This window comes from Bos indicus, chromosome 2, assembly GCF_029378745.1.
Source record: "Bos indicus isolate NIAB-ARS_2022 breed Sahiwal x Tharparkar chromosome 2, NIAB-ARS_B.indTharparkar_mat_pri_1.0, whole genome shotgun sequence".
Taxonomy (NCBI): Eukaryota; Metazoa; Chordata; class Mammalia; order Artiodactyla; family Bovidae; genus Bos; species Bos indicus.
This window is the reverse complement of record NC_091761.1, coordinates 111,003,410-111,030,604: the sequence shown is the minus strand read 5'-3', so window position 1 is coordinate 111,030,604 and position 27,195 is coordinate 111,003,410. Positions and strand designations below refer to the sequence as shown.

Here is a 27,195-nt window from a genome sequence, read left to right as displayed (position 1 = left end):
CTTGAACCAAGCAGCAAATGCCCAGCATAATTTCCTTTCTCTCACTTATTGTTATCTATAAAAATCTCTTGCTGGGATTTCCCTGGAGGTCCAGTGGTTAAGAATCTGCACTTTCACTGCAGAGGACACAGTTCAATCCCTAGTGAGGAACTAAGATCCTGCATGCCACATGGTCTGCCAGGGGGGAAAAAAAAAAATCTCCTGCTTCGTACAACTCTTTGGAGCTCCTTTCTGTCTGCTAGACTGGATGCTGCCCAATCCCTGAACTAATCCCCAATCCCTGAATAAATCCTACTAGATAGGAAAATTGTCTGGAAATTTTTTTTTGAACAACTGAAAACAGAAAACAATTTAAAATCAAAGAACGGTTAAAGAACTTATACATCCACAATGTAGATGATATACAGCCATTAAAAATAAGTTATATGTACATGTAGTTAACCTAGAGGGACTTCAACGTACCGTACTAATTATAAAAAAATTGAAAGCAGCTATAATTGGTCAAAGTACATTAATCTTTGAAGACTATAATAACGTCCACCTTTACTATACTCTTACAACTGCTAATTAAAATAACAAGATGAGTCAAGTTTAACTTTAGAAGATGACCCATCGTTATTTTGGAGAAGGAAATGGCAGCCCACTCCAGTGTTCTTGCCTGGAGAATCCCATGGACAGAGGAGTTGGCAGCAAACAGTCCATGGTGTCTCAAAGAGTCAGACACAACTGAGCGACTAAGCACTGGCACCATCATTATTTATGCAATGAAAGATTAGTCAACACTAAATCTTTAAATGTGAAACTGTGTGATTATACCTAGTTAGGTTCAAACGCCTGAAATGTTTTTAAAATATTCTATATAGATTGGTCAACTGTATTACGTCAAAATAAGTTATTTACATCTTACATAATTTTACTTAGCTTTTGTTTAAACTCATAATGATCAAGTTAAAAGAAAATCTTTCCCTGTGTGGTATCTATTATTTGAGAAGAACACAGGAGACTTAGAGTGGAGGCAGAAGGAGGGCAGACAGAATTATGAGTAATTGTCAGAAAAGAGAAGACAGAAGTTGGAGTTATGAAAATAATTATACATAAAGTAATGGAGATGAATACTCAGCTGCAAAATCACCTTCAAATAATATGCTTCAGGAGTATATGAAATTCTGATGTTAAATTGTTACCAAGGGGTATCAGTAATATCATAGTCATACAACCTGTATTAACTCCCCCTCCCCACAAAAAGCTACAAATCCTCATATGAAAAGCTTCCAGAGACAACGTGTTTCAATAACAGTAAAAAAAAAAAAAAAAAAACTGTAAATGCCTGAATTTATGGGGTAGGGGGCACAGGCAGTCAAAGGGACCACCTTCACACTGTAATATTCCATGGTTCTGCCTGCTCAGACATGTTCATCTACAACAATGTCACAGGCTCAGGAGAGATGCCACATAACAATGTCTCAACCCATCAACCTCCACAAGTTGGAGAACTGACAATGGAAACAGGAGTTGCTCTGAATCCACGACCCTTGTCATAGCCACAGGAGGGACAATAAACCTTATTATGTTTACCCTGACAACACAGAGAGTCTTCTACGCTCCTATACTCACCCCCACCAAGAAAATACATCTGAAACTTCAACTTCCAGAGCAGAGAAAGAACCCCTACACTTGAAAATTCTCCTACAAATTCACTGGGGGCAGAGAGAGTGACCCACACAGGGAGAAAAGGTGACAAGAAAATGCTCCAGAGGGGGCATTGTGATGCCCACAGACAATTAACTGATGTCTTGGTTAAACCTTGCCCACCACCCAATTCTATTCCCCGCTCTGTCTTCCTTGTAGCCTACAACACTAAATATGCATCCAGACTACATAACTATTCATATCTGGAAAAATATTCAGCTTAGCATTTTATCTCTAACAAAGTTTAAGTAAGTGAATTGCACAGTGATGAAAAGCAAAAATCTGTATTTGGTGGCAAGAAGTCTAACTATAATTTTCACCCAACTTGCAATAAATGGGAAGCAATTCTGAGTATCAAGCAAAGAAGTACGGTGTAGGGAGCTTTGTATCATCTCATTTTAATTGTCACAAAAACCCAATCTCAGGCAGATTGTGTCCAAAGACACATCTAACAGATGAGGTGAAATTTTAACCAAAATGTTTGACTCCAAAGCCCACCTGAACTTTAATTCCCCACACTCCCTAAACTCTAGAGCTAATACTTTATTATTAGTTTAAAAGGGGGGAAAGGAAGATAAAAAGGCCCTCACGACTTATATATTCTCCTTTCCACAAAAGTTGCAGTCACATTCCTACAGAACCAAAAGAGTCCTGATAAATTATCCAAATTACTTATTCTGAAATGAGAAACTGGGGTCACAAGGGCAGAAAGAAAGATTTCCTTCCCAGAACTAGGCTTTATGAGTTGTAATGGGAAATGCAGCCAGCAATTATGATTTGCTATCAGTAAAGCGTTTCTTTAGGCAGGCCCCTGGCTCTGATGAACATGTTTGCTTCCCAGTCTCCCAATACTAAGATCCTAATAAAATTATGAAACATACACATCTGCTTCAGAAGGATGGTTTTAACATTCACTTACTGTGCGCACTGCTGGAAAAACAAAAACACACCACCCAGACCCAACTGTAGGAAAATTTTTAACTCTTACATATAAGCTAATTTATTACCTTGACTCAGTACTGCACTTATTCTCACTCTTCCTTTACTGAAAAAGATTTTTCCTTTCTAAAACTTCAAATATTAATAAAATCTTTAACAACATTTAAAATCTGAAATCTGACCTCACAGCTGTTACTGTTTTATGAATGAAATTAGACTGTACAGCTAAAAATCAAGCCCATTAATCCATGTAAGTACTTCCTCAATACAACAAATTAAAAAGGTCAAGAGATTCTGGACCAGAAAGTCTATTAAGGACATTTTTAGAGGACTGAGTCATGTTACCATCTGGATTAAATGAACTTTCAGTTCACAACTAGGAAATGTGATGAGGAAATAATGGTTTGATCTTTTCTTTTTAAGAAAACTACAAGGCTTTTATTTATTCTAATCTCAGAAAATAAAGCTTTTGGCGCTAAAGACACATTGGAAGGGAAGAAGAAAGGGAAAAGGAGAGAAAGGAAGGAAGGAGGGAGGAAAATTCAAGTCTTCACCACAAATATATTTAAATTAAAAACTGAAAAGCAGTTAAAAAAATCCCATTTAAAGTTGTATATCAGTGAACATGTACACACTGCTGTATTTAAAAAGGAGAGCCAACAAGGACCTACTATATACTACATGGAACTCTGCCCAATTATTATATAATATATATATTATTATATAATATAGAATTCTATTATACATTCTTTACATATATATACAAGTGAGTATACATATTTATATGTGGCAGCCTGGATAGGAGGGGAGTTTGGGGGAGAACGGATACATATACATGTAGGGCTGAGTTCCTTCAATGTCCAACTGAAACTATCACAATGTTGTTAATCAGCTACACACCAATACAAAATAAAAAGCTTAAAAAAAAAATTGTGTCCAAAAAAAAAAAGCTAGAAATAAATTTAACCAGTCTCCCAAGGCAAATGAAATAAAAGCAAAAATAAACAGATAAGATCTAATTAAACACTTTTGCCCAGCAAAGGAAACCATAAAAAGACAACCTACAGAATGGGAGAAAATATTTGCAACAAGACTAACTAGGAATTAATATCCAAAATGTACAAACAGCTATACAAACAGCTCACAGAGCTCAGTATCCAAAAAAAAAAAAAAGAAACAATCGAAAAATGAGCAGCAGACCTAAATAGATATTTCTCAAAAGAAGACACAGAGACAACCAACAGCCATATGAAAAGATGTTCAACATCACTAATTAGTAGAGAAATGAAAATCAAAACCACAATGAGAATTTCCAAATAACAAATAATGGAGAGGGTGTAGAGAAAAGGAACCCATCCTATGGTGGGAATGCAGTCTGGTGCAGCCACTATGGAAAACAGTATAAAACTAAAAATAGAGCTGCCATATAATCCAGCAGCCCTACTCCTGGGCATATATCTGGAAAAGATGAAAATTCTAATTCAAAAAGACATATGCTTCCCAGTGTTCATGGCAGCTATTACTATTTACAATAGCCATGAACTATTGCTTCTGAATGTCCTAAGGAAAAGCAACCTAAATGTCCACTGACAGAAGAATGGGTAAAGAACACACACACACACACACACACACACACACACACACACACACAAATGGGATACTACACAGCCATAAAAAAGAATATCACCATTTACAGCAACATGGATGGATCTATTACCATACCAAGTCAGAGAAAGTATCATAGATATCACTTATATGCAGATCTAAACACAAAGATACAAATGAACTTATTTACAAAACAGAAATAGACCCCTAAGACACAGAAAACAAATTTATAGTTACCAAAGGAGAAAGGGAGGCAGGGAAAATTAGGCACTTGGAAATAACATATACACACCACTATATATAAAATAGATAACCAACAAGGACCTTCTGTATAGTACATAAAACTATACTCAGTATTTTGAAATAACTGATAAAGAAAAAGAATCTGAAAAGGTATTTATATTCTATTATACATTCTTTACATATATATACAAGTGAGTATATATATTTATATATATATATAACAATTCTTATGTGTATTCTTCATATATATAAAAACTGAAATCACTCTGCTGTATACCTGAAACAATGTAAATCAATGTATACCTGTAGTGGATTCATTTTGATATTTGTCAAAACTAATACAATTATGTAAAGTTTAAAAATAAAATAAAATTTAAAAAAAAAAAAAAAAGAAAGTATTCTGTAAAAAAAAAAAATAAAATAAAATAAAAATTCAGCTTTCTCAAAAGGATAAAAATAATAATAATACAAATGGATCCACATAAAACAAACAGATTCTTAAAACAGAAAACAAACTTAGGTTAGCAAAGGGGAAGGGAGGGAGGATAAATCAGGAGTATGGGATTAAAAGCTACAAACTATTAATACTATACATAAAATAGATAAGCATCAAGGATTTACTGTATAGCACAGAGAATTACATTCAATATCTCATAATAATCTATAATGGGAAAATAATCTAAAATACAGATATCTATCTGAATCACTTTGCCATATACCTGAAATGCACAATACTGTAAATCAACTATGCTTCAATAAAGGAAAAGCAACATTAAATTTCAAAATTAAAATTTTGGAAATATTTTTAAAAATTAAAAAGCTGCTGAAGAGAGACAACTTTACATAATCTTCAGTCCTCCACTGTACTTTTTAGATTTTCAGTCCTTTTATACTAATAGTTGAAATAACTTAGGACTCTTGGGTATTCTCCTTGAACTACAAATACAGTACCTTGACTTCCCTAACCCTGATTGAAATAATTTAAATTTACTACTTTTATTCCACTTTCCTTTTCTAAATAAAGTCCAAGACGGATATTTTTTTTTTTAAAAAGAAAAAATGTTGGGTCTTGGCATAAAATTAAATAAGAAACAAAGAAATTAGACAGGGGAATCTTTATCTTTTTCTGACTGACTTAGAACAAGGATTTTAATAAATACATCTGTGCACAAGAATACTCAAATACACACCTACACCAATCTCAGCTCTGCAACCAAATACTATGTCATTGTTCAAGTCACTAGACCCTAATTTGCTCACCACTAATGTTGATGGAATTAAACTAGTTCTATTCTACTGATGTAAAGGACTCCTAAAATGATTTAGAAGTACCAACAGACCATCAAACATTGGAGATTTAAATGACCTGTGGAACCCATTTCTGTCTTCTATATAAGGTACTTTCCCCTCTCCTTTGGGGGGTAAAGGGAAAACAAGTAAGAAAAGAGTTCTCAGTTTTAAATAACAAACAAGGAAAAACCCTCAATGAGAAGACTTCTACAAATTCATTTCAAAAACTTAATATTTTCCAATCAGATGAGATTGTCTCCACGGTGGGAAAAAGAACAAGTTTAAGAAAGGAGTATGGAAAGCCCTTACTTCCTTTTCATTCTGAATCACATGAATGTACTATTTAAACAGAAGTACTTTTTAACACAAAGTCTAATGATGATGTGGGTAGTCTATGAGATTTAGCTGGTAGATCCAACAAAGAGGAGAGGAGTTCAGATCTGGGTTAAATTTCCTGCCAAGTAAAGGAGAACTGCTCAAATCAACACACACAAGTTTTAATGCATTGGCAAAATCAGATTTCATACATTCATCCTGATCTCTCACATCTCTGGCCACCTGGCTAAAAGAACGAGTCAAGCACCCCAGAAAAGGAAACTGCCAGGTGATCTCTTACACAGATAAATGTATAAAAGCCTGAGGTCCACACGCAAGAAGGCAGTAAAGTGGATTTACACACTGGAATGTCCCTTCACTCTTCCTTAAGGTTGCCAGATTTAACAAATAACAAAAACTCAGTCCAGTTAAAAGCTGAATTTCAACTAAACAACAAATTTCAGCAAACATATGTCCATGCAATATCTGGGACACATAGTAAAACATTATTCAATGCTTATCTGAAATTCCGATGCCTGGTATTTTGTATGGGAACCCTACTCGTATCCCCAATCCGTCACAAAGTGGGACAATCAGGATACTCAACCACTCTGGTTTGCCTAGGACTTTAGGGTTTCCTGGGATTCAGGACTTTTTAGTACTAAAACCAGGGAAGTCCCAGCAAACCAGAATGAGCCAGTCATCCTGCCATTAATCATTTCCTGAACTAAGCAAACCAGTTACAGCCTGAGATCCACCAGTAGTTAAGTGTGATATTAATGAAATAACTTTTTTGTACCTTATTTCCCCATATGCACGAAATTTAAAGTGCAGTAGATAATAAGGGGGACTTTCCCTGGTGGCTCAGACGGTAAACAATCTGCCTGCAATGCGGGAAACCTGAGTTCGATCCCTAGGTTGGGAAGATTCCCTGCAGGAGGGCACGGCAACCCACTTCAGTATTCTTGCCTAGAGAATCCCCACGGACAGAAGAGCCTGGCGGGCTACAGTCCATGGGGTTGCAAACAGTTGGACATGACCTGAGTGACTAAGCACAGAACAGGTAATAAGGGACTCTGGAAAAATGCAAAGGCATGATAAATGCTAGTTAGTAGTATAGCTGGTTTTGGTACAAATTTCTTTTTCATGTGGAGTTTCAAAGCAGACAGGTATTTGCTTCATTTACACACTTTTTATAAGATCTACTAAAGGTCCTACTACCTGCAACACTGGTTTGATTGCACATAAAAACTGTTCAACAGATCTGTTCCTTTCAGAACTACAGCTATGCTCTAGGTTTGATGATGGCCCCTCATTCACCTGCTGTGTAACATGGGACAAGTCAATCAGCATCCCCAAGCTTCAGGTCAATCAGCATCCCCAAGCTTCAGATTCACTGTAAAACTGGGGTGATAACAAATACCTCACAAAACTCCCTTGAGAGAAAAACAGGAAAGTAGGTGAAAGCACTCTACATAAATTACAAAACACAATGTAAGTTTTAGTAGCATTTTAAATTTGTTTATATATATATATAAAACTGTGGGTACCAACATTAATATTTTGTTTTACCTTGATAATTTCTTCTTCCCTCTGATTCTGAAGGTACTAAAGTCAATTCAACTGTACTCTTACTGAAAGCTTAGGCTATAGAGCCAAAAAGACTAGGCTTGACACTTAGCTCAATTGCTTACTAAATGTCAGTCAGTCCAGTCAGTTCAGTTGCTCAGTCATGGCCGACTCTTTGCGACCCCATGGACGGCACCGTGCCAGGCCTCCTGTCTATCACCAACTCCCGGAGTTTACTCAAACTCATGTCCATTGAGTCGGTGATGGCATCCAACGATCTCCTCCTCTGTCATCCCCTTCTCCTCCTGCCTTCAATCTTTCCCAGCATCAGGTCTTTTCCAATGAGTCAGCTCTTCGCATGAGGTGGCCAAAGTATTGGGAGTTTCAGCTTCAGCATCAGCCCTTCCGATGAACATTCAATGAACATTCAGAACATTCATACTAAATGTCACTTGAGATAAATTATCTAACCCTCGTTTCCTCACCTGCAAAATGGGGAGAGAAATATCTGTATCACATAAACACCTAATGCATGTAAAGAATATAACACTTGCCTCATAATAAGTACACAATTCCCAGCGCTATTATTACTGATTTAATAAAGATTCCCTGGTGGCTCAGGGCTTCCCTGGTGACTCAGACGGTAAAGAATCTGCCTGCAATGTGGGAGACCTGGGTTCAATCTCTGGGTTGGGAAGATACCCTGGAAGAGGCCATGGCAACCCATTCCAGTCTTCTTGCCTGGAGAATCCCCATGGACAGAGGACTCTGGCGAGCTACAGTCCATGGTACCACAAAGAGTCGGACACAACTGAGCGACTAAGCACACAATAAAGATTCAAAAGTTAGAAGAGGCTGAAATCACATATATATCCTTGAGTCCCTTATAAAATAATGGAAAATAACTATGCTTAACACATCTTGTATTTGGAATTGGCACCAGTCCATTCAGCCACCTTAGCCAGCTAGTCAATTTTGGGAATTTCTTTCCATGAGTTTTAGTTAGATAATTACAAATTTATGTTTAAGAAAATACATATACTAGTATTTTTTGCATATCTAATATTCCATGCAAATACTTACATATCCTTGGATTTTATGACAAAGAACTACTGAAGCCCAGTCTCTGGATCCCACTCCAGTCCCATTACATAAAATGCTTTCTTCTTTTCATAAACTCAATTATTTTACCATTAATCTGAACAGGTTTCAAAATTAAAAGCTACTAAGACAAAGAGTTGTCTTCCTGCTCCTCTCTTCCATTCTTCGATGTGCCCAGTTTTTCCTGCCCTCTGCAGCTTTTTCATAAATGTTCAAAAACTAGTTTGTGTTTTAAAAGTAGAAGGTGTAAGAAAAAAGATAGCTATGAGAAGTATTTGGCCTAACTCTAAGAAATCTTTTCATGTGAAGTCAAGGGAGCAGCAACCTTGACATTGTCCCATCTCCTTCCAAACTTCTAATCACCTTCACATACAAAAATAAAATTCTGAATAATTCCTCTCTGCTGCACGACTATACACACAACTAATACTTTCTGCTACCATCCAAATGTAGAATACTGGATCAAGTGAAGGCCATCAAAACTTCGCTACTCTATAAAATATTTTAAATATGAATCACTAGAATCGTGGATAGAATTTCCTTTTTAATCAATATAACTGAACATCAAGAAAGTCATCAACTTGCTGTGAATCTGTAACATAGATTTAAAATACTATTGAGTAGCAATGATAATGAATCTAAATGTATTCACATACAATTCTATTTGTTAATGTTTTCATTTAAATTCTACATGTCATTTTTAGGGGGACTACTAATAACTAATATTAATGTTAACTAATAATACTACTAACAACTAGCATTAAAATAAAATTCTAATCAAAATCTGTTTAACTCTTAGAACTTCTGAATATGAGTAGCTCCCAAATGTGAAGAGGTAGAATTCTAAGTTTTAGAATTCAAGACACTGGGTTTCTCAAATCATCTATGAAATTCTATTTACTTCACAATACAATTAACCTGGTTAATTACAGTCATAATACAATTAAGACTGGTTCCAAATTAGGAAAGGAATACATCAAGGCTGTATATTGTCACCCTGCTTATTTAACTTATATGCAGAGTATATCATGTGAAATGCCAGGATGGATGAAAAAGCTGGAATCAAGATTGCCAGGAGAAATATCAGTAACCTCAGATATGAAGATGACACCACCCTTAAGGCAAAAAAAGAAGAACTAAAGAGCCTCTTGATGAAAGTAAAACAGGAGAGTGAAAAAGTTGGCTTAAAACTCAACATTCAGAAAACTAAGATCATGGCATCCGGCCCCATCACTTCATGGCAAATAGATGGGGAAACAATGGAAACAGTGAGAGACTTTGTTTTGGGGGGCTCCAAAATCACTGCAGATGGTGACTGCAGCCATGAAATTAAAAGACACTTGCTCCTTGGAGGAAAAGCTATGACCAACCTAGAAGGCATATTAAAAAGCAGAGACATGACTTTGCCAACAAAGGTCCATCTAGTCAAAGCTATCGTTTTTCCAGTAGTCATGTATGGATGTGAGAGTTGAACTATAAAGAAAGCTGAGCACCAAAGAATTGATCTTTTGAACTGTGGTGTTGGAGACTGCAAGGAGATCCAAACAGTCCATCCTAAAGGAAATCAGTCCTGAATATTCATTCATTGGAAGGACGGATGCTGAAACAGAAGCTCCCATACTTTGGCCACCTGATGCAAAGAACTGACTCACTGGAAAAGATCCTAATGCTGGGAAAAACTGAAGGCAGGAGGAGAAGGGGACAACACAAGATGAGATGGTTGGATGGTATCACCGACTCGATGGACACGAGTTTGAGCAAACTCCAGGAGTTGGTGATGGACAGGGAAGCCTGGTGTCCTGCAGTCCTTGGGGTCGCAAAGAGTAGGACACAACTGAGCAACTGAACAATTAACCTATGTGAACAATGGATCTCCTTTACCCTTTTTGGGTACCTGATCAAATCTAGGCAAACTTATGAGACAGTTATCTCTGCCACTTTGCCATAGCACTTGTTTCTCCTCTACCCTAAGGAGATGAACTAAAATTCCCAAATCACTTCTTTCTGTATCCCGATCTGGCTGACTCTCAACAAAGGCCATACTAACTGTAGTCATTTATATGAGTGCTTTACTATTTAATACCTATTATTCAATACACAGTAAATTAACTCTGCAATGTCAATATAAATCTGAATTCCATTGATCTATTCTTAGCTACAAATTTAAAATTTGGGGTTTCCAAAGAATTTCCCTTTTATTGTTGCTGAAAGAAATTTACAGAGAAAATACTATGCTCTAATATATTTGGTCACTTCTAAGCATTCCTCATTTAGCCAAGCATATTGCTTAAGAACATGTAGGCAAAGAACTGTCTAAAGTAAAGTGAAGGCACACCAATGGGCAAGGTATAGTCCTTTCTCCATCACACTTGCTTCATTAAAGGATAGCACTCCTGGACATGCATGTTAAGAAGTTTGGAAGACACAGTCCAGATTGGTAAGGGGTAACTCGAGCAAAAGAATCAGGGGACAGGGTAAATGGGATGGAAATCCAATAAACAGTGGATGTATGTATACGCACAGCTGATTCGCTCTGCTGTACAGCAGAAACTAAAACGTTGTAAAGCAACTGTACAACTAAAAAAAAAAAAAAAGAATCAAGAAGTTTCCCTGCAAACACTCTTACACTGTGTAGAGGGGCTTCCCTGGTGGCTCACACAGTAAAGCATCTGCCTGCAATGTGGGAGAACCAGGTTCGACCCCTGGGTCGGGAAGATCCCCTGGAGAAGGAAATGACAACCCACTCCAGTACTCTTGCCTGGAAAATCCCATGGATGGAAGAACCTGGCAGGCTACAGTCCAATGGGGTCCCAAAGAGTCAGACATGGCTGAGCGACTTCACTTTTCACTTTCATACTGTGTATCATTTTTAATAATGAGCACTATTTGTGTAATTTCTTACAAATCAGTAGAAAATGTAAAATCAGTAAACACAACAGATGTGAGCAAAGATTCTGAACTAATCTTCTGAAATAGAAGCTAAATGTCAATAAGCATGATTCTAATAGATAAAACGTTGTTTTTATAGCCTCAAAGCATCTGACCAAACTAGACTCTTCCTTATAACAGTTCTATTCAATTTTATTTTCATTTCTCAAAATGCTAAAAACTTCTAGACACTTGATCTTTAAATTTCTGGCCCAAAACTTTACAAACTCTAACTTACTTCAGAAGTCACAGGAAGGAAAGAATAAAACTATGCTATATTTTACTCCATGACAACTATTTAACAGGCAGCTCTTGCTATAGATTCCTTCCAAAGAACACCCACGGCTGATCTCCTTTAGAATGGACTGCTTGGATCTCCTGGCAGTCCAAGGGACTCTCAAGAGTCTTCTCCAACACCACAGTTCAAAAGCATCAATTCTTTGGCGCCCAGCTTTCTTCACAGTCCAACTCTCACATCCACACATGACCACTGGAAAAACCATAGCCTTGACTAGACAGACCTTTGTTGGCAAAGTAATGACTCTGCTTTTCAATATGCTATCTAGGTTGGTCATAACTTTTCTTCCAAGGAGTAAACCTCTTTTAATTTCATGGCTGCAGTCACCATCTGCAGTGATCTTGGAGCCCAAAAAAACAAAGTCTGACACTGTTTCCACTGTTTCCCCATCTATTTCCCATGAAGTGATGGGACCAGGTGCCATGATCTTCGTTTTCTGAATGTTGAGCTTTAAGCCAACTTTTTCACTCTCCTCTTTCACTTTCAACAAGAGGCTTTTTAGTTCCTCTTCACTTTCTGCCATAAGGGTGGTGTCATCTGCATATCTGAGGTTATTGATATTTCTCCCGGCAATCTTGATTCCAGCTTGTGCTTCTTCCAGCCCAGTGTTTCTCATGATGTACTCTGCATATAAGTTAAATAAGCAGGGTGACAATATACAGCCTTGACGTACTCCTAGATTAATGTATACAGATAGATAGATAACCATTTTCCTAGCCTTCGACCTACAGTTTCTGTTAAAATGTCCAGTTAAAAATTTTAAATAAGCATAAAATAAAAGGACCAGCACATGTTGAAATGTTACTGTCTAAATAGTGCTAAAGGTCAGTTTTCATTCCAATCCCAAAGAAAGGCAATGCCAAAGAATGCTCAAACTACCGCACAATTGCACTCATCTCACATGCTAGTAAGGTAATGCTCAAAATTCTCCAAACCAGGCTTCAGCAATACGTGAACCGTGAACTTCCTGATGTTCAACCTGGTTTTAGAAAAGGCAGATGAACCAGAGATCAAATTGCCAACATCCGCTGGATCATGGAAAAAGCAATAGAGTTCAGAAAAACATCTATTTCTGCTTTATTGACTATGCCAAAGCCTTTGACTGTGTGGATCCCAATAAACTGTGGAAAATTCTGAAAGAGATGGGAATACCACACCACCTGATCTGCCTCTTGAGAAATCTGTATGCAGGTCAGGAAGCAACAGTTAGAACTGGACATGGAACAGCAGGCTGGTTCCAAATAGGAAAAAGAGTACGTCAAGGCTGTATATTGTCACCCTGCTTATTTAACTTATATGCAGAGTACATCATGAGAAATGCTGGCCTGGAAGAAACACAAGCTGGAATCAAGATTGCCGGGAGAAATATCAATCACCTCAGATATGCAGATGACACCACCCTTACGGCAGAAAGTGAAGAGAACTAAAAAGCCTCTTGATGAAAGTGAAAGTGGAGAGTGAAAAAGTTGGCTTAAAGCTCAACATTCAGAAAACGAAGATCATGGCATCTGGTCCCATCACTTCGTGGGAAATAGATGGGGAAACAGTGGAAACAGTGTCAGACTTTGTTTTTTTGGGCTCCAAAATCACTGCAGATGGTGACTGCAGCCATGAAATTAAAAGACGCTTTCTCCTTGGAAGGAAAGTTATGACCCACCTAGATAGCCCATTGAAAACAGAGACATTACTTTGCCAACAAAGGTCCGTCTAGTCAAGGCTATGGTTTTTCCAGTGGTCATGTATGGATGTGAGAGTTGGACTGTGAAGAAGGCTGAGCGCCGAAGAATTGATGCTTTTGAACTGTGGTGTTGGAGAAGACTCTTGAGAGTCCCTTGGACTGCAAGGAGATCCAACCAGTCCATTCTGAAGGAGATCAGCCCTGGGATTTCTTTGGAGGGAATGATGCTGAAGCTGAAACTCCAGTACTTTGGCCACCTCATGCGAAGAGTTGACTCACTGGAAAAAGACTCTGATGCTGGGAGGGATTGGGGGCAGGAGGAGAAGGGGACGCCAGAGGATGAGATGGCTGGATGGCATCACTGACTCGATGGACGGGAGTCTGAGTGAACTCCGGGAGTTTGTGATGGACAGGGAGGCCTGGTGTGCTGTGATTCATGGGATCGCAAAGAGTCGTACACGACTGAGCGACTGAACTGAACTTCAAATTCTTGCCGAGATACTTAATGAAATTCAACTTGAGGAAAGGCAGGTTAAACAGTACTGCTGAACAACATGGCTCAATGTTCCAATGGGGCTCATATGGAAGTAAAATTAATAGAAAAGCTACTGTCTCATAGCTTTCATAATTCTACAATAACAAAATAGAAAATATTTCTTTCTGATGATTTACCCACATTTGGTTTTAACTTAATACACTTTACACCTAGTAGAAATTTTGTAGTTAAAAAAATTAAACATTTTTAGTTGACAATGGTAGGAGGTGCTAGTGCCTTCAAGATATGTGCCTTTGTTTCAGTACCTGTTAAAACAAACACATGAAGGCAACCATTACTACTCCTCATCTAGTTAATCTGAAAGCCAAAAATCAACCTTTTCCTGGAGATATTTCTACCTCCAAACCTCACAGAAAAATTTCTGCTGAGCTTTTCTGGAATCATCTTCTATTATACTAGCAAATGACACTTATCATGTATACTTTTACCAAAAAAAAACATATTATAAAATCCAAAATACTAACATCACTGGATGCTATAAGAATGCAGATCAACAGGAACTCTCATTCAACACTGGTGGGGATGCAAAATGATAGAGTCACTTTGAGTGACAGTTTGGCAGTTTCTTACAAAACTCAACATACTCTTATCATACGATCTGGCAAATGATCTTGATATTTACTTAAGAGCTGAAAAACGTATGCCTAGACAAAAAACAGCTGCACACAACTGTTTATGGCAGCCTTTGTAAATACCAAAACTTCAAAGTAACCAAAATGTCCTTCAGCAAGTAAATGTACAACTGCTACATCCAGGCAATGGAATATTATTCAGCACTAAAAAGAAATGAGTCATTAAGCCAAGAAATGATGGAGGAAACTCAAATGCGGATTACTGAGTGAAAGAAGTCAATCTAAAAGGTTACATACTATATGACTCCAACTATATGACATTCTGGAGAAGGCAAAGCTCTTGAGACAGATTACAGCAGAAGGTTGCCAAAGGTTAAGGATGAAGGAGGGATGAACAGGCAGAGCAGAGAGGATTTCAGACAGTGGAACTACTCTGTATGATACTACCAGTTGAGTTCAGTCGCTCAGTCGTGTCCGACTCTTTGCGACCCCATGAACTGCAGTACTCCAGGCCTCCCTGTGCATCGTCAACTCCTGGACTTCACCCATACTATAATGGTAGATAAATGACTTACATACTTGTCCAAATCCATGGAAAGCACAACACCAAGAGTGATCTCTAACATACACTGATAGTGATGCACCAGTATAGGTTCACTGGCTGTAATAAATGTACCACTCTAGTGCAGGACGATGAGTATGGGGGTGGCTGTGCAATATGGGAGGACAGAGGATATATGGGAAATCTCTCTACCTTCTGCTCAATTTTGTTGTGAACTTGAAATTACTCTTCAAAATAAAGTCTATTAAGAAAAGATATATCCAAAACTTTTTATAAAGTATATTGAGGTTTTCATTCATTGTTACGATGGTCAAGAAGAATTAGATATATAATAGTATTTCACTGTGTATATAGTAATTTATTAATACTATCTCAATGTTTTCTTAGTCATTTTTAAAGCAGATAGGTTAGCTGTCATTAGTCATTTAAAAAAAAATACATTAACAAACATCAGCCTAAACTCAGAGCCAGAAGTACAGCTAACAGTTAAGTAGAACAAATAATTAAATATTTTGAGTCAAAATTCAGCACACCACTGCCTCACTATTAAATTCCTCATTCCCTACAAGACAGCCAGATATACTTTAAAAGGGACAGGCCTTAAAATTAGATAAATCTCAGTCTAAAATGCCTGCTCTGTTTTTTATTAGCTATGATTCTAGACATGTTCATTCATTTATTCATTCAACTATCCATCTGTCCATAGGGATGGGAGGGATCTTATCAATTTAACTTATTTCTGTGCAAGTTTCCTCGTATATAAATAAGGACAGCAATTACACTGTGAACAATTTATACCCATATTTGTAGACTTCTATAAATAAAAGGCAACTCACTAGAAAACAGGCTATGTATATTCACAGGAAAAAATCCAAATGTCTATTAACTATGAAAAACATGGTCAACATCACTGGTCATCAAGGAAATACAAATTAACACAGTAAAATTTTCCCCTATCAGATTTTTTTTTAAACAAAAAAAACCACAAGTATTGGTGAGGATACAGGAAACAACGCAGCTCTTGGCATTATTGGGAGAAGTGTAGCCACTATGGAGAGCAATCTGGCAGCAAAAGCTAAAAACGTAAATTCCTATGACTTAGCAAATTCCTTCTGAGAAATTTGCCCTGGAGAAGCTTTGACACAGGTGCATACTAACTTTACCTTGTTTTGTTAATTACTCTAACATGACAAGTCCTAGAATTGAACTGACCCTCAATAAATGCTGAATCTCAACAAAGATTTATTTACCCATACATTTTTGTACAAAAAAGATCTTCATGACCCAGATAATCATGATGGTGTGATTACTCACCTAGAGCCAGACATCCTGGAATGTGAAGTCAAGTGGACCTTAGAAAGCATCACTATGAACAAAGTTAGTGGAGGTGATGGAATTCCAGCTGAGCTATTTCAAATCCTAAAAGATGCTGCTGTGAAAGTGCTGCACTCAATATAACAGGAAATTTGGAAAACTAAGTAGTGGCCACAGGACTGGAAAAGCTCAGTTTTCATTCCAATCCCAAAGAAAGGCAATGCCAAAGAATGCTCAAACTACCACACAATTTCACTCATCTCACATGCTAGTAAAGTAATGCTCAAAATTCTCCAAGCCAGGCTTCAGCAATACGTGAACCATGAACTTCCAGATGTTCAAGCTGGTTTTAGAAAAGGCAGAGGAAAAGAAAAGAAAGACAGCGCTAAGTCGTGTCCAACTCTTAGGATCCCACAAACTGTAGCCCACCAGGCTCCTCTGTCCTTGGGATTCTCCAGGCAAGAATACTGGAGTGGGTTGCCATTTCCTTCTCCAGGGGATCTTCCCAACCCAGGAACTGAACACAGGTCTCCCCCACTGCAGGCAGATGCTTTACCGACTGAGCTACGCAGGAAGCCCCAAGGCAGAGGAACCAGAGATGAAATTGCCAACATCCGCTGGATCATCGAAAAAGCAATAGAGTTCCAGAATTCTGCTTTATTGACTATGCCAAAGCCTTCGACTGTGTGGATCACAATAAACTGTGGAAAATTCTGAAAGAGATGGGAATACCAGACCACCTACCTGCCTTTTGAGAAATCTGTATGCAAGTCAGGAAGCAACAGAACTGGACATGGAACAAACAGACTGGTTCCAAATAGGAAAAGGAGTACATCAAGGCTGTACATTGTCACCCTGCTTATTTGACTTATATGTAGACTGCAGCCATGAAATTAAGACACTTACTCCTTGGAATAAAAGTTATGACTAACCTAGACAGCATATTAAAAAGCAGAGACATTACTTTGCCAACAAAGGTGCGTCTAGTTAAGGCTATGGTTTTTCCAGTAGTCATGTGTGGATGTGAGAGTTGCACTATAAAGAAAGCTGAGTGCCAAAGAATTGATACTTTTGAACTGTAGTGTTGGAGAAGACTCGAGAGTCCCTTGGACTGCAAGGAGATCCAACCAGTCCATCCTAAAGGAGATCAGTCCTGGGTGTTCATTGAAGGACTGATGTTGAAGCTGAAACTCCAATACTTTGGCCACCTGATCGGAACAGCTGACTCATTTGAAAAGACCCTGATGCTGGGAAAGATTGAGGGCAGGAGGAGAAGGAGATGACAAAAGATGAGATGGTTGAATGGCATCACCAACTTGATGGACATGAGTTTGAGTAAATTCTGGGAGTTGGTGATGCAAGGGAAGGCTGGCGTGCTGCAGTCCATGGGGTCACAAAGAGTCAGACACGACTGAGGGACTGGACTGAACTGGAAGAAACTGCAGGCAGTAATGGTATCTTCAAAGGCAGAGGTATTCAACAAAAGGGCCATTTAAGAAAAGTATCTGCCGTAAGCTGATTAACCACCTCAGAGGTATGGGGTCCTAATCCCCGGAAGCGGTGAACATTACCTTACTTGGAAAAGGGGTCTTTGCTGGTGTTATTAAAGTAAGGCATTTGAGATGAGACACTCCTGGGCCTCAAATGGCATCAGGTGTCCTTGAGAGAGACAGAGGCAGTAGATTTGACAGGCACCGTGAAAGCAAAGTGAAGATAAAGCAGAGATATGAAGACGCTGGCCTGGAAGCCTGGAGGGGTGCCACAGGCGCTGAAGAGTGAAAAGCTTCGTTCGTCTCTCAGAGCCTCTGGGGGGCGCCCAGGCCTGACAACACCTTGATTTCAGCCCAGTAACGCTGACTCAAACTTTTGGCCTCTATTAGAGAATAAATTCCTGTTGTTTTAAGCCACCAAATTGTGGCATGACAGCAGTTCTAAGAAGCAAATACTGCACTCCACTCCACTGCCCTGTGTGCCATGCTAGATGCTAAGTGATTTAGACATTATTCAGGTCTCTGAAGAGCGATTCAGATTTTTGTGCAGCAGAACAGCAGAATCATAATCTGCCTCACAATGTTAAATCTAACCCCAATGTTAAGAATTTGTTAATGGGAAAAAACTAGGAACACGAAGATATATCAGAACCAAACATCCGAACAGAAGATAAAGCTCTAAATCACCAGGTACTTGAGGGGCAGAAAATCACAATGAAAGAGATGAAGACAAAAAAGGGGCAGAGGGATGAAACGGAGGTAGGAAAACACAGGAAACACTTTAAATATGTGTATAATTTTCTCAAAGGGATAAGAGAGACCATCTTGTGGATGAAACAAGAATACGATGGCATACAGAAGACAGAAAAAGATCAGTCAACAGGTATATTAGAAAATGAAGCTGGGAATATTTTTCCAGAAAGGAAAGCAAAAACAATGAGGTAGACAACAGGAGGTTAAAAAGTTTTTTTTTTAATCAGGTGTCAAATTAATCCCAAAGGCCAAGTTCCACTAAAAGTTCTATGAAGAAAGAACAAAGAGGATGAAGAGGCAGAAATTACTGAAGCATTCTGCAATAACCTATCCCAGAGTTGATGAACCCTAGTCTTCAAACTGAAAGGGCCTGCTAAGTACTGAGCCGATGAATGTGGGGCTGGGGGGGGAGTGTGAACCTGAACTCCAGACACAGCCCTGTGAATTCTCAGACCACCAGGTGTAAGAAAGCTCCCAAAAAACCACCACCAAGTCACTTACAAATCAGGTAATTCTATAATTAATCAGCAAAGAAGGATACTTCGGAGAGTAAAAGCATGTACTATTATAAGATGAATTTGAAGGCGTTCCAGACAAACGAGGGTGTACAGTCATCCTTCCAATAAAGGAGTAAGAATCCCACTGACAACAGATGGCTCTGCAACACTGCAAGGCCATGAACAATGCCTCCCAAGTTTTGTGGAAAAAATTTTTTAATGTTTATTTATGTATTTATTTGGCTGCGATGGGTCTTAGTTACAGCATGTGGACCCTTAATTGCAACATGTGGGATTTCACACTCCAGCCAGAAATCAAACCTGGGCCCCCTGCACTGGGAGCAGAGCCTTAGCCACTGTATGCATATACTCCTTTGATAAAAGTCTGAGAAATAATTTTTAAGCCAGAATTGGTCTAAGTTTTATAATCTATTTCATAAGAGAGGTCAGTCCCACAAGACTGTTCCCCAGTTGTAGTTACAAGTCTCCAGTCAGCTATAAATCAGGATTTCCACAAACTCCTCCTCAGGTTCAGTAACTTGTTAACCTCCGATTAAAAATAAATTTGAAAAAGTAACAACAAAAAAATAATTTGCTAGGATGGCTCACAGAACTCAGAACACTCTTACGTTTACCAGTTTATTATAAAGGCTACAACTCGGAAACAGACAAACGGAAGAGATGCACAGGGCAAAGGACCAAGGTCGGGGAGTGACCACACAGCTTCCAAACTCCCTCCAGGGGTGCTGCCTTCCCAGAACCTGGACAGAAATGTTCTCCAACCTGGAAGCTTACTGAATATCCCCTTTTCAAGAGTTTTTACAGAGCTCAGTCTTCAGTCCCCTCGCTCCTTGCAGGAGCCAGGGAGACGGGTTCAAATCCTCAATGAGAAGGGTTGAAAGTTCAAGCCCTCTAATCCCTGGGTCTTTCTGGTGACCAGCCCTGTCCTGAGGTACTCTAGGGACTGGGTCCTAAGTCACTTCATTAAACTCAGGTGTGAGCCAAAGGGGCTTTTTTGAATAAGATTCTGAGAATCAGGAAATTCCAACAGACTTAGGAGTTCTGTGCTAAAAGTGGGGACAAACAGTGTTGCAATGAGCAAGGGGATGCGTACACTTTCTGAATTAATATGGAACATTTTCTTCAGATGAACTGCTGAATTACATGGTAGTTGTAGCCCCAGTTTTGCAAGGAACTTCCATAGTATTTCCCAACCTGGATGCCCACCGTCCCTCCTCTCTGCCAGGTCAATCTCATTCCTTATATTTGAGCTCCTTCTCTGAACTCTCACCTCACTCCCAACCAGCCACTACCTCTCACAACCCTTCCACCTCAAGATGCTCCTGGAGACAACATCTTATTACACCTCAAAAAAGTGTTATACAAACTAAACATTTTTAATCTCTAAGAAGAGCACTACCCGGGCACTATGCTGGAGAGTACACAGGCAGCAGCCTAGAAGGCAGGCACAGTTTCAGAGTCAACGATGAACACCAGTTCTCGGGCTCTAACACACTAGCAGTGTGGCAGTTACAGTACAAAAGGAAAATGACTCCTGGTGTAACTGCAGTGAAGGTCAATTCTCTTTCTGTAAAAATGCCCAGTACAGTTCTAAGATTAATCCACTCAGGTTCATTCTAGTTCTCTATGGAACTAAAACAAACTCCCTACTTCATTTTAGAAGGAACTCAATTACCCCAACCTTCTCCCAAACAAGAGGCAACAACTTCAGGGATCAAGTCAGTTTTCAAAGAGAACAAGAAGATTTCTGACAGTTAATGGTATGGTTAAAAAAAGAAACAGCCAAAGTCAAGGACTAGAATGAGAATCACTTCAACAACCATGATGAAAGTGAAAATAAGAAATTTCACTGATTGAAGTAGCAACTTTTCATAATTCTGGCCAAAATGATAATGAATATTTTATAACCCAGAAACAGCAATGCAGAAAAAAACAAACTGTTTTATGTTAACAAAACCAATTTAGAAAATAATATTCAAAAAGTATGACTGAACCATATTGCTGTACCCCTGAAATACTGTAAATCAACTATACTTCAATAAAATATACATATTTATAAAAAGATTTATGCAGCAGTGTTCAGTTCAGTTGCTCAGTCGTGTCTGACTCTTTGTGACCCCATGAATCGTAGCACGCCAGGCCTCCCTGTCCATCACCAACTCCCAGAGTTTAAACTCATGTGCATCGAGTCGGTGACACCATCCAGCCATCTCATTCTCTGTCGTCCCCTTCTCCTCCTGCCCCCAATCCCTCCCAGCATCAGTCTTCTCCAATGAGTGAACTCTTCGCATGAGGTGGCCAAAGTACTGGAGTTTCAGCTTCAACATCATTCCTTCCAATGAACACCCAGGACTGATCTCCTTTAGGATGGACTGGTTGGATCTCCTTGCAGTCCAAGGGACTCTCAAGAGTCTTCTCCAACACCACAATTCAAAAGCATCAATTCTTCGGCACTCAGCTTTCTTCACAGTCCAACTCTCACATCCATACATGACCACTGGAAAAACCATAGCCTTGACAAGACGGACCTTTGTTGGCAAAGTAATGTCTCTGCTTTTCAATATGCTATCTAGGTTGGTCATAACTTTCCTTCCAAGGAGTAAGCATCTTTTAATTTCATGGCTGCAACCATCTGCAGTTATTTTGGAGCCCAAAAAATTAAAGTCTGACATGACACTGTTTCCCCATCTATTTGCCATGAAGTGATGGGACCAGATGCCATGATCTTAGTTTTCTGAATGTTGAGCTTTAAGCCAACTTTTCACTCTCCTCTTTCACTTTCCTCAAGAGGCTTTTTAGTTCCTCTTCACTTTCTGCCATAAGGGAGGTGTCAACTGCATATCTGAGTAATTAGTATTTAATTAGTGAAAGTGAAAGACACTCAGTCATGTCTGACTCTGAGACCCCACGGACTATAGAGTCCATGGAATTCTCCAGGCCAAAATACTAGAGTGGGTAGCCTTTCCCTTCTCCAGGGGATCTTCCCAACCCAGGGATCAAACCCAGGCAGAGTCTTTATCAGCTGAGTCACAAGTGAAGCCCAGTATTTAATAAAACACATGAAAATGCCCTAGTAAATTACAAGTAGCAAACACGTAAACACAGGGGGAAACACAAAACGTTAACTGATAAAGTTTCAAAGAAGCTGAAAAAAGAAATAAGGCAGAAACAGAAAAAGTCTTGAGCCAAGTAAAAGGAAGAGATGGAAAGAGAATAAAAGCAAAAAAGCACTGATGGAGAAGCAGCTCACAAGAGCGCTGAGCAAGAAAGCTTTACAGACGAGGAAACAGCTCCTCAAAGGCTAATTGGTATGGGCAGCGCGACACCCACAAACAGCAGTGTTAGAAACAACTCCGGCCAGACCTGAAATGCAGAGTTCATAGGGTTCTCTTCACTTACTGGCTGCCCAGTCTCCCTTCCTATTCCCATCCCTTGCTACCATTCTTTTGACAATTACAGCTGACCCTTCAACAACACAAGGTTTTATAATTACTATATAATTTTATAGTCAGCCCTCCATATTCATGGTTCCACATCCAGGGATTCAACCAACCTTGGATTGTGTAGTGCTGTAGTATACATTGCATTGTGGGGAGGTGGGGAATCCACAAGTAAGTGGACCCACACAGTTCAAACCCATGTTGTTCAAGGGCCAACTGTACTTGGTGAGCTGAAGGAATCAATAAATGAGTCTTAGGCAAGGTCTTAATAGTCTTCATCCTCCAAGGCTCTGGTGTTTTTGTCTCTCTATGACTTATGTTTCTCTGTGACTTATGCTCACAGTTTCTCTAGTCCCCCATAACAGAGGATGCCTCAATTGATTTGTCAATCCTGCTCCTCCCCAATTGCCCTGGACATCCCCATTAGAGTACCTCTACCTTAAACCCAACTGTTTTTTTCTAATCCAATCTATGTTTCATTTGCTCAGCTGATCTTTTCCTGGCGACCCTGGTCAATAGGACCTCTTTCCTGGAGAAGGAAATGGCAACCCACTCCAGTATTCTTGCCTGGAAAATCCCATGAACGGAGGAGCCTGGTTGGCTACTGTCCATGGGGTCATGAAGAGTCAGACACGACTGAGCGACTTCACTATCTCTATAACCTCTGTATTGCTCACTTAACATTAACCATATCTTTTATGTATCTTCAGATAGCTTGAACACTCTCATTCTTAAGGAATTAGTATTTCCTAGTCCCCTTTAAGTAATGTATGCTTGACGGGTTTGCTCACGTGCTGGATTCACAATACCTTGCTACTTCCTGCCAAAAAACTACTTCTGAAGGAAAGAAAAAAAACAAGACCTCCCCTGTCAAGTCTCCCCTTTTTCCTGCCCTGTTCCGTCTGTATGAGCTATACTGCACAGTAACAGCTCGTATACCTTCTTCCCTTATACATATAATGTTCATACATTTCCTTTCATGAATCCTGAGCTCTTTTAGAGCAGGGACGATCCTTAGTCATTTTCAAATTCCCAGTGTCTTGCAAGATATGCACTAATTTGAGTAGATTCCTTAAAAAAAAAAAAAAAAAAAAAAAACTAGGACTAAAACTACAATATGACCCAGCAATCCCACTACTGGGCATATACCCTGAGAAAAACCACAATTCAAAAAGACACATGTATTCCCAATGTTTATTGCAGCACTATTTACAATAGCCAGGACATGGAAGTAACCTAGATGTCTACTGACAGATGAATGGGATAAAGACGCTGTGGTACATATATACAATGGAAAGTTACTCAGTCATAAAAAGGAACAAATTTAGTCAGTTGAACTAAGGTGGATGAACCTGGAGTCTGTTATACAGAGTGAAGTAAGTCAGAAAGAGAAAAACAATTGTAGTATACTAATGCATATATATGGAATCTAGAAAAACAGTACTGATGAACCTATTTGCAGAACAGGAACAAGAGATGCAGACTGGTGGACACAGCCGCGGAAGAAGATAGTGGGACGAACTGAAAGCGTAGCACTGAAACACATACACTGCCATATGCAAAGCAGACGACTAGCGGGAAGCTGCTGTATGACACAGGGAGCTCAACAGGGTTACAAGGTGCTCAGTGACAACCTGGAGGGGTGGCATGTGGGGGTGGGAGGGAGGTTCGAGAGGGAGGGCATACATATACACTTATGGCTGATTCAAGCTGTTGTATGGCAGAAACCAACACAATATTGTAAAGCAATCATCCTCCAATTAAAAACAAATTTTAAAAAAGAAATATATATAAATAAATCAATGCCCCCTACATATCCTCATAATACCTTCACAAACAAGTAGATAACTATAGTTAGCCAGTTTATCCAAAACATTGGTTATTTTGGTATCTTCAGCTCCAAATAAAAATTAGCAGATCAGTTAAACCCGCTGAATCATCTGACAATTCTTTATTCCTCAAAATGGGAAACGTGAAACAAAAGTAAACATATTTCAGTAAAAATAGAAGTTACAGTTTTAAACAAAAAGAATTTAGGCACTTAAAATGTCAGGAAAACAGAAGCAGTCTGAAAACGTTTATTATGAAACTAAAAATAGCACACTGAAGAAATCACAGGATTTAATGTTTATAATGTCTCCTTCTTTATAAAAGAAAAACTATGATCAAAAGTCAGATGAAAGTAGATACTATATTAAGGTGAATAAAATCAAGACTAAGTCACATGTTAAATCAGCTTTACACAATGCTGTGTAGTGAGGTTTTCTAAAAAGACTGTCATGGCTCTTTTTCGTGGCGCCTCGGAGGCTGTCGGCCGCTTCAGAATGAAGCTGAACATCTCTTTCCCGGCCACTGGCTGCCAGAAGCTCATTGAAGTGGACGATGAACGAAAACTTCGTACCTTCTATGAGAAGCGTATGGCCACAGAAGTTGCTGCTGACGCTCTGGGTGAAGAATGGAAGGGTTATGTGGTCCGAATCAGTGGCGGGAATGATAAGCAGGGTTTCCCCATGAAGCAGGGTGTCTTGACCCATGGCAGAGTTCGCCTGCTACTGAGTAAGGGGCATTCCTGTTACAGACCAAGGAGGACTGGAGAGAGAAAGCGCAAATCTGTACGGGGTTGCATTGTGGATGCCAATCTGAGTGTTCTCAATTTGGTCATCGTGAAAAAAGGGGAAAAGGATATTCCTGGACTCACTGATACTACAGTGCCTCGTCGCCTGGGTCCCAAAAGAGCCAGCAGAATCCGCAAACTTTTCAATCTCTCTAAAGAAGATGATGTCCGCCAATATGTTGTGCGAAAGCCCCTAAACAAAGACGGTAAGAAACCTAGGACTAAAGCACCCAAGATTCAGCGTCTCGTGACTCCACGAGTTCTGCAACACAAACGCCGGCGTATTGCTCTGAAGAAACAGCGTACTAAGAAAAATAAAGACGAGGCTGCAGAGTATGCTAAACTTTTGGCCAAGAGAATGAAGGAGGCCAAAGAAAAACGGCAGGAACAGATTGCCAAGAGACGGAGGCTGTCCTCTCTGAGAGCTTCTACTTCTAAGTCTGAGTCCAGTCAAAAATGAGATGTTCTAAGAGTAACAAATAAATAAGATCAGACATCAAAAAAAAATAAAAATAAAAATAAAAAGACTGTCATGAGTCAGTGAAAAGTGGCTGATTTTTAGGAATTTAACAGTTCTTGGCAATTTTCTGGAAATTGCTCAAGGCTCCATTTTGCATGAACAAGTAACAGCTTCCTGATCTATACTCAACATCCCCCCAGTCAGACACTTTCCCATCAGCATGTTTTTTTTTAAGCTTACCTGTTTTTTTAATTGAAGGATAATTGCTTTACAGAATTTTCTTGTTTTCTGCCTAATATAAACATGAATCAGCCACAGGTATATATCGTGCTACCAATCAACACTCTCCGGAGCAGTTTCCTACTCTTGCAATTCCCATTTTCCCCATCTTCCCCTTACTTCTGCTCCCCACCCCATCCTGACCATCATATCAGTATCTCCTCCCAAGGTCAGCGTGACTTCTCAGTTGCTAAATCCAACAGATGGTGCTCCAGTTTTCACACAGGAGCATTCCACAGTGGTGAGTGCTTCTCCACGGCAGCAGGGACACCTGCTTCAGGCTGTCCCTCTCACATGACTAGCCACTGTGTCCATCTCCTGGACAAACTCAGCCTCTTCCACTTCTCTTTCTAGTTTCTCCACAGGCAATCTCACCCGTCATCTCTCCACTGATGGCACCAAAATGGTAAACTAGTCATCATTCAGCTTCCCCTTCTGCCAATCCACTGACTACTATTAATTACCACATCTGGCAATTTTGCCTCTAAATCTCCCTTTTCTCAGTATTTCTGCTAATGATATAAGGCTGTAAAAATCAAATAAGCTAACATGAAAGCACTTTCATGTTAGCTTAAAAAGGGGAAAAAAATTAAATCTGAGTATTAGTATTCATTAAGTTGAAATCTCCTTGAAAGCAAGGATTTCACAAGTTCATCTTTTTATTTATTGCACATTATGCATCTAGCTCAGTACTCTGCAAATGGAATTCAGTAAAGGCACTGCAATGAGTCACTTGTACTGCTTTAATACACATTCAACTCAAAGAGCCACACATTTAACGGCTTGTATTTCCCAAACCATGTCATCATTTGACTCCTAAGAGATTAGAATTTTAAGTCACTCTGTAAAGGATAAACTACATCAGGTACTTTTGATAAATATATTGCTACTTACCTAAAGTTTGAAAAAACTGTCACCTTTTTTTGGCCTAGCTTTCCTGAAAACATCCAAATCCCAGCCTGATGTCCAAAACTCATATAAA

At 39.1% G+C, this 27,195-nt stretch overlaps 2 protein-coding genes across 2 annotated transcripts in view; one reads left to right on the top strand and one right to left on the bottom strand.

The window, feature by feature from the left end:
* The window catches only part of ACSL3 (acyl-CoA synthetase long chain family member 3), a 76,041-nt gene that overhangs the window by 43,698 nt on the left and 5,148 nt on the right, over positions 1 to 27,195 (bottom strand). The gene's annotated exons all lie outside the window — the stretch shown is intronic.
* Positions 25,144 to 25,997, top strand: LOC109571278 (small ribosomal subunit protein eS6). The gene has a single exon (XM_019977639.2). The coding sequence runs from the start codon at positions 25,185 to 25,187 to the stop codon at positions 25,932 to 25,934; it is 750 nt and encodes a 249-aa protein (XP_019833198.2). The 5' UTR covers positions 25,144 to 25,184; the 3' UTR covers positions 25,935 to 25,997.

What these genes read in the sequence shown, in the direction of transcription:
- LOC109571278 (XM_019977639.2), top strand. Translation starts at nt 25,185, where the DNA reads ATGAAGCTGAACATCTCTTTCCCGGCCACTGGCTGCCAGAAGCTCATT.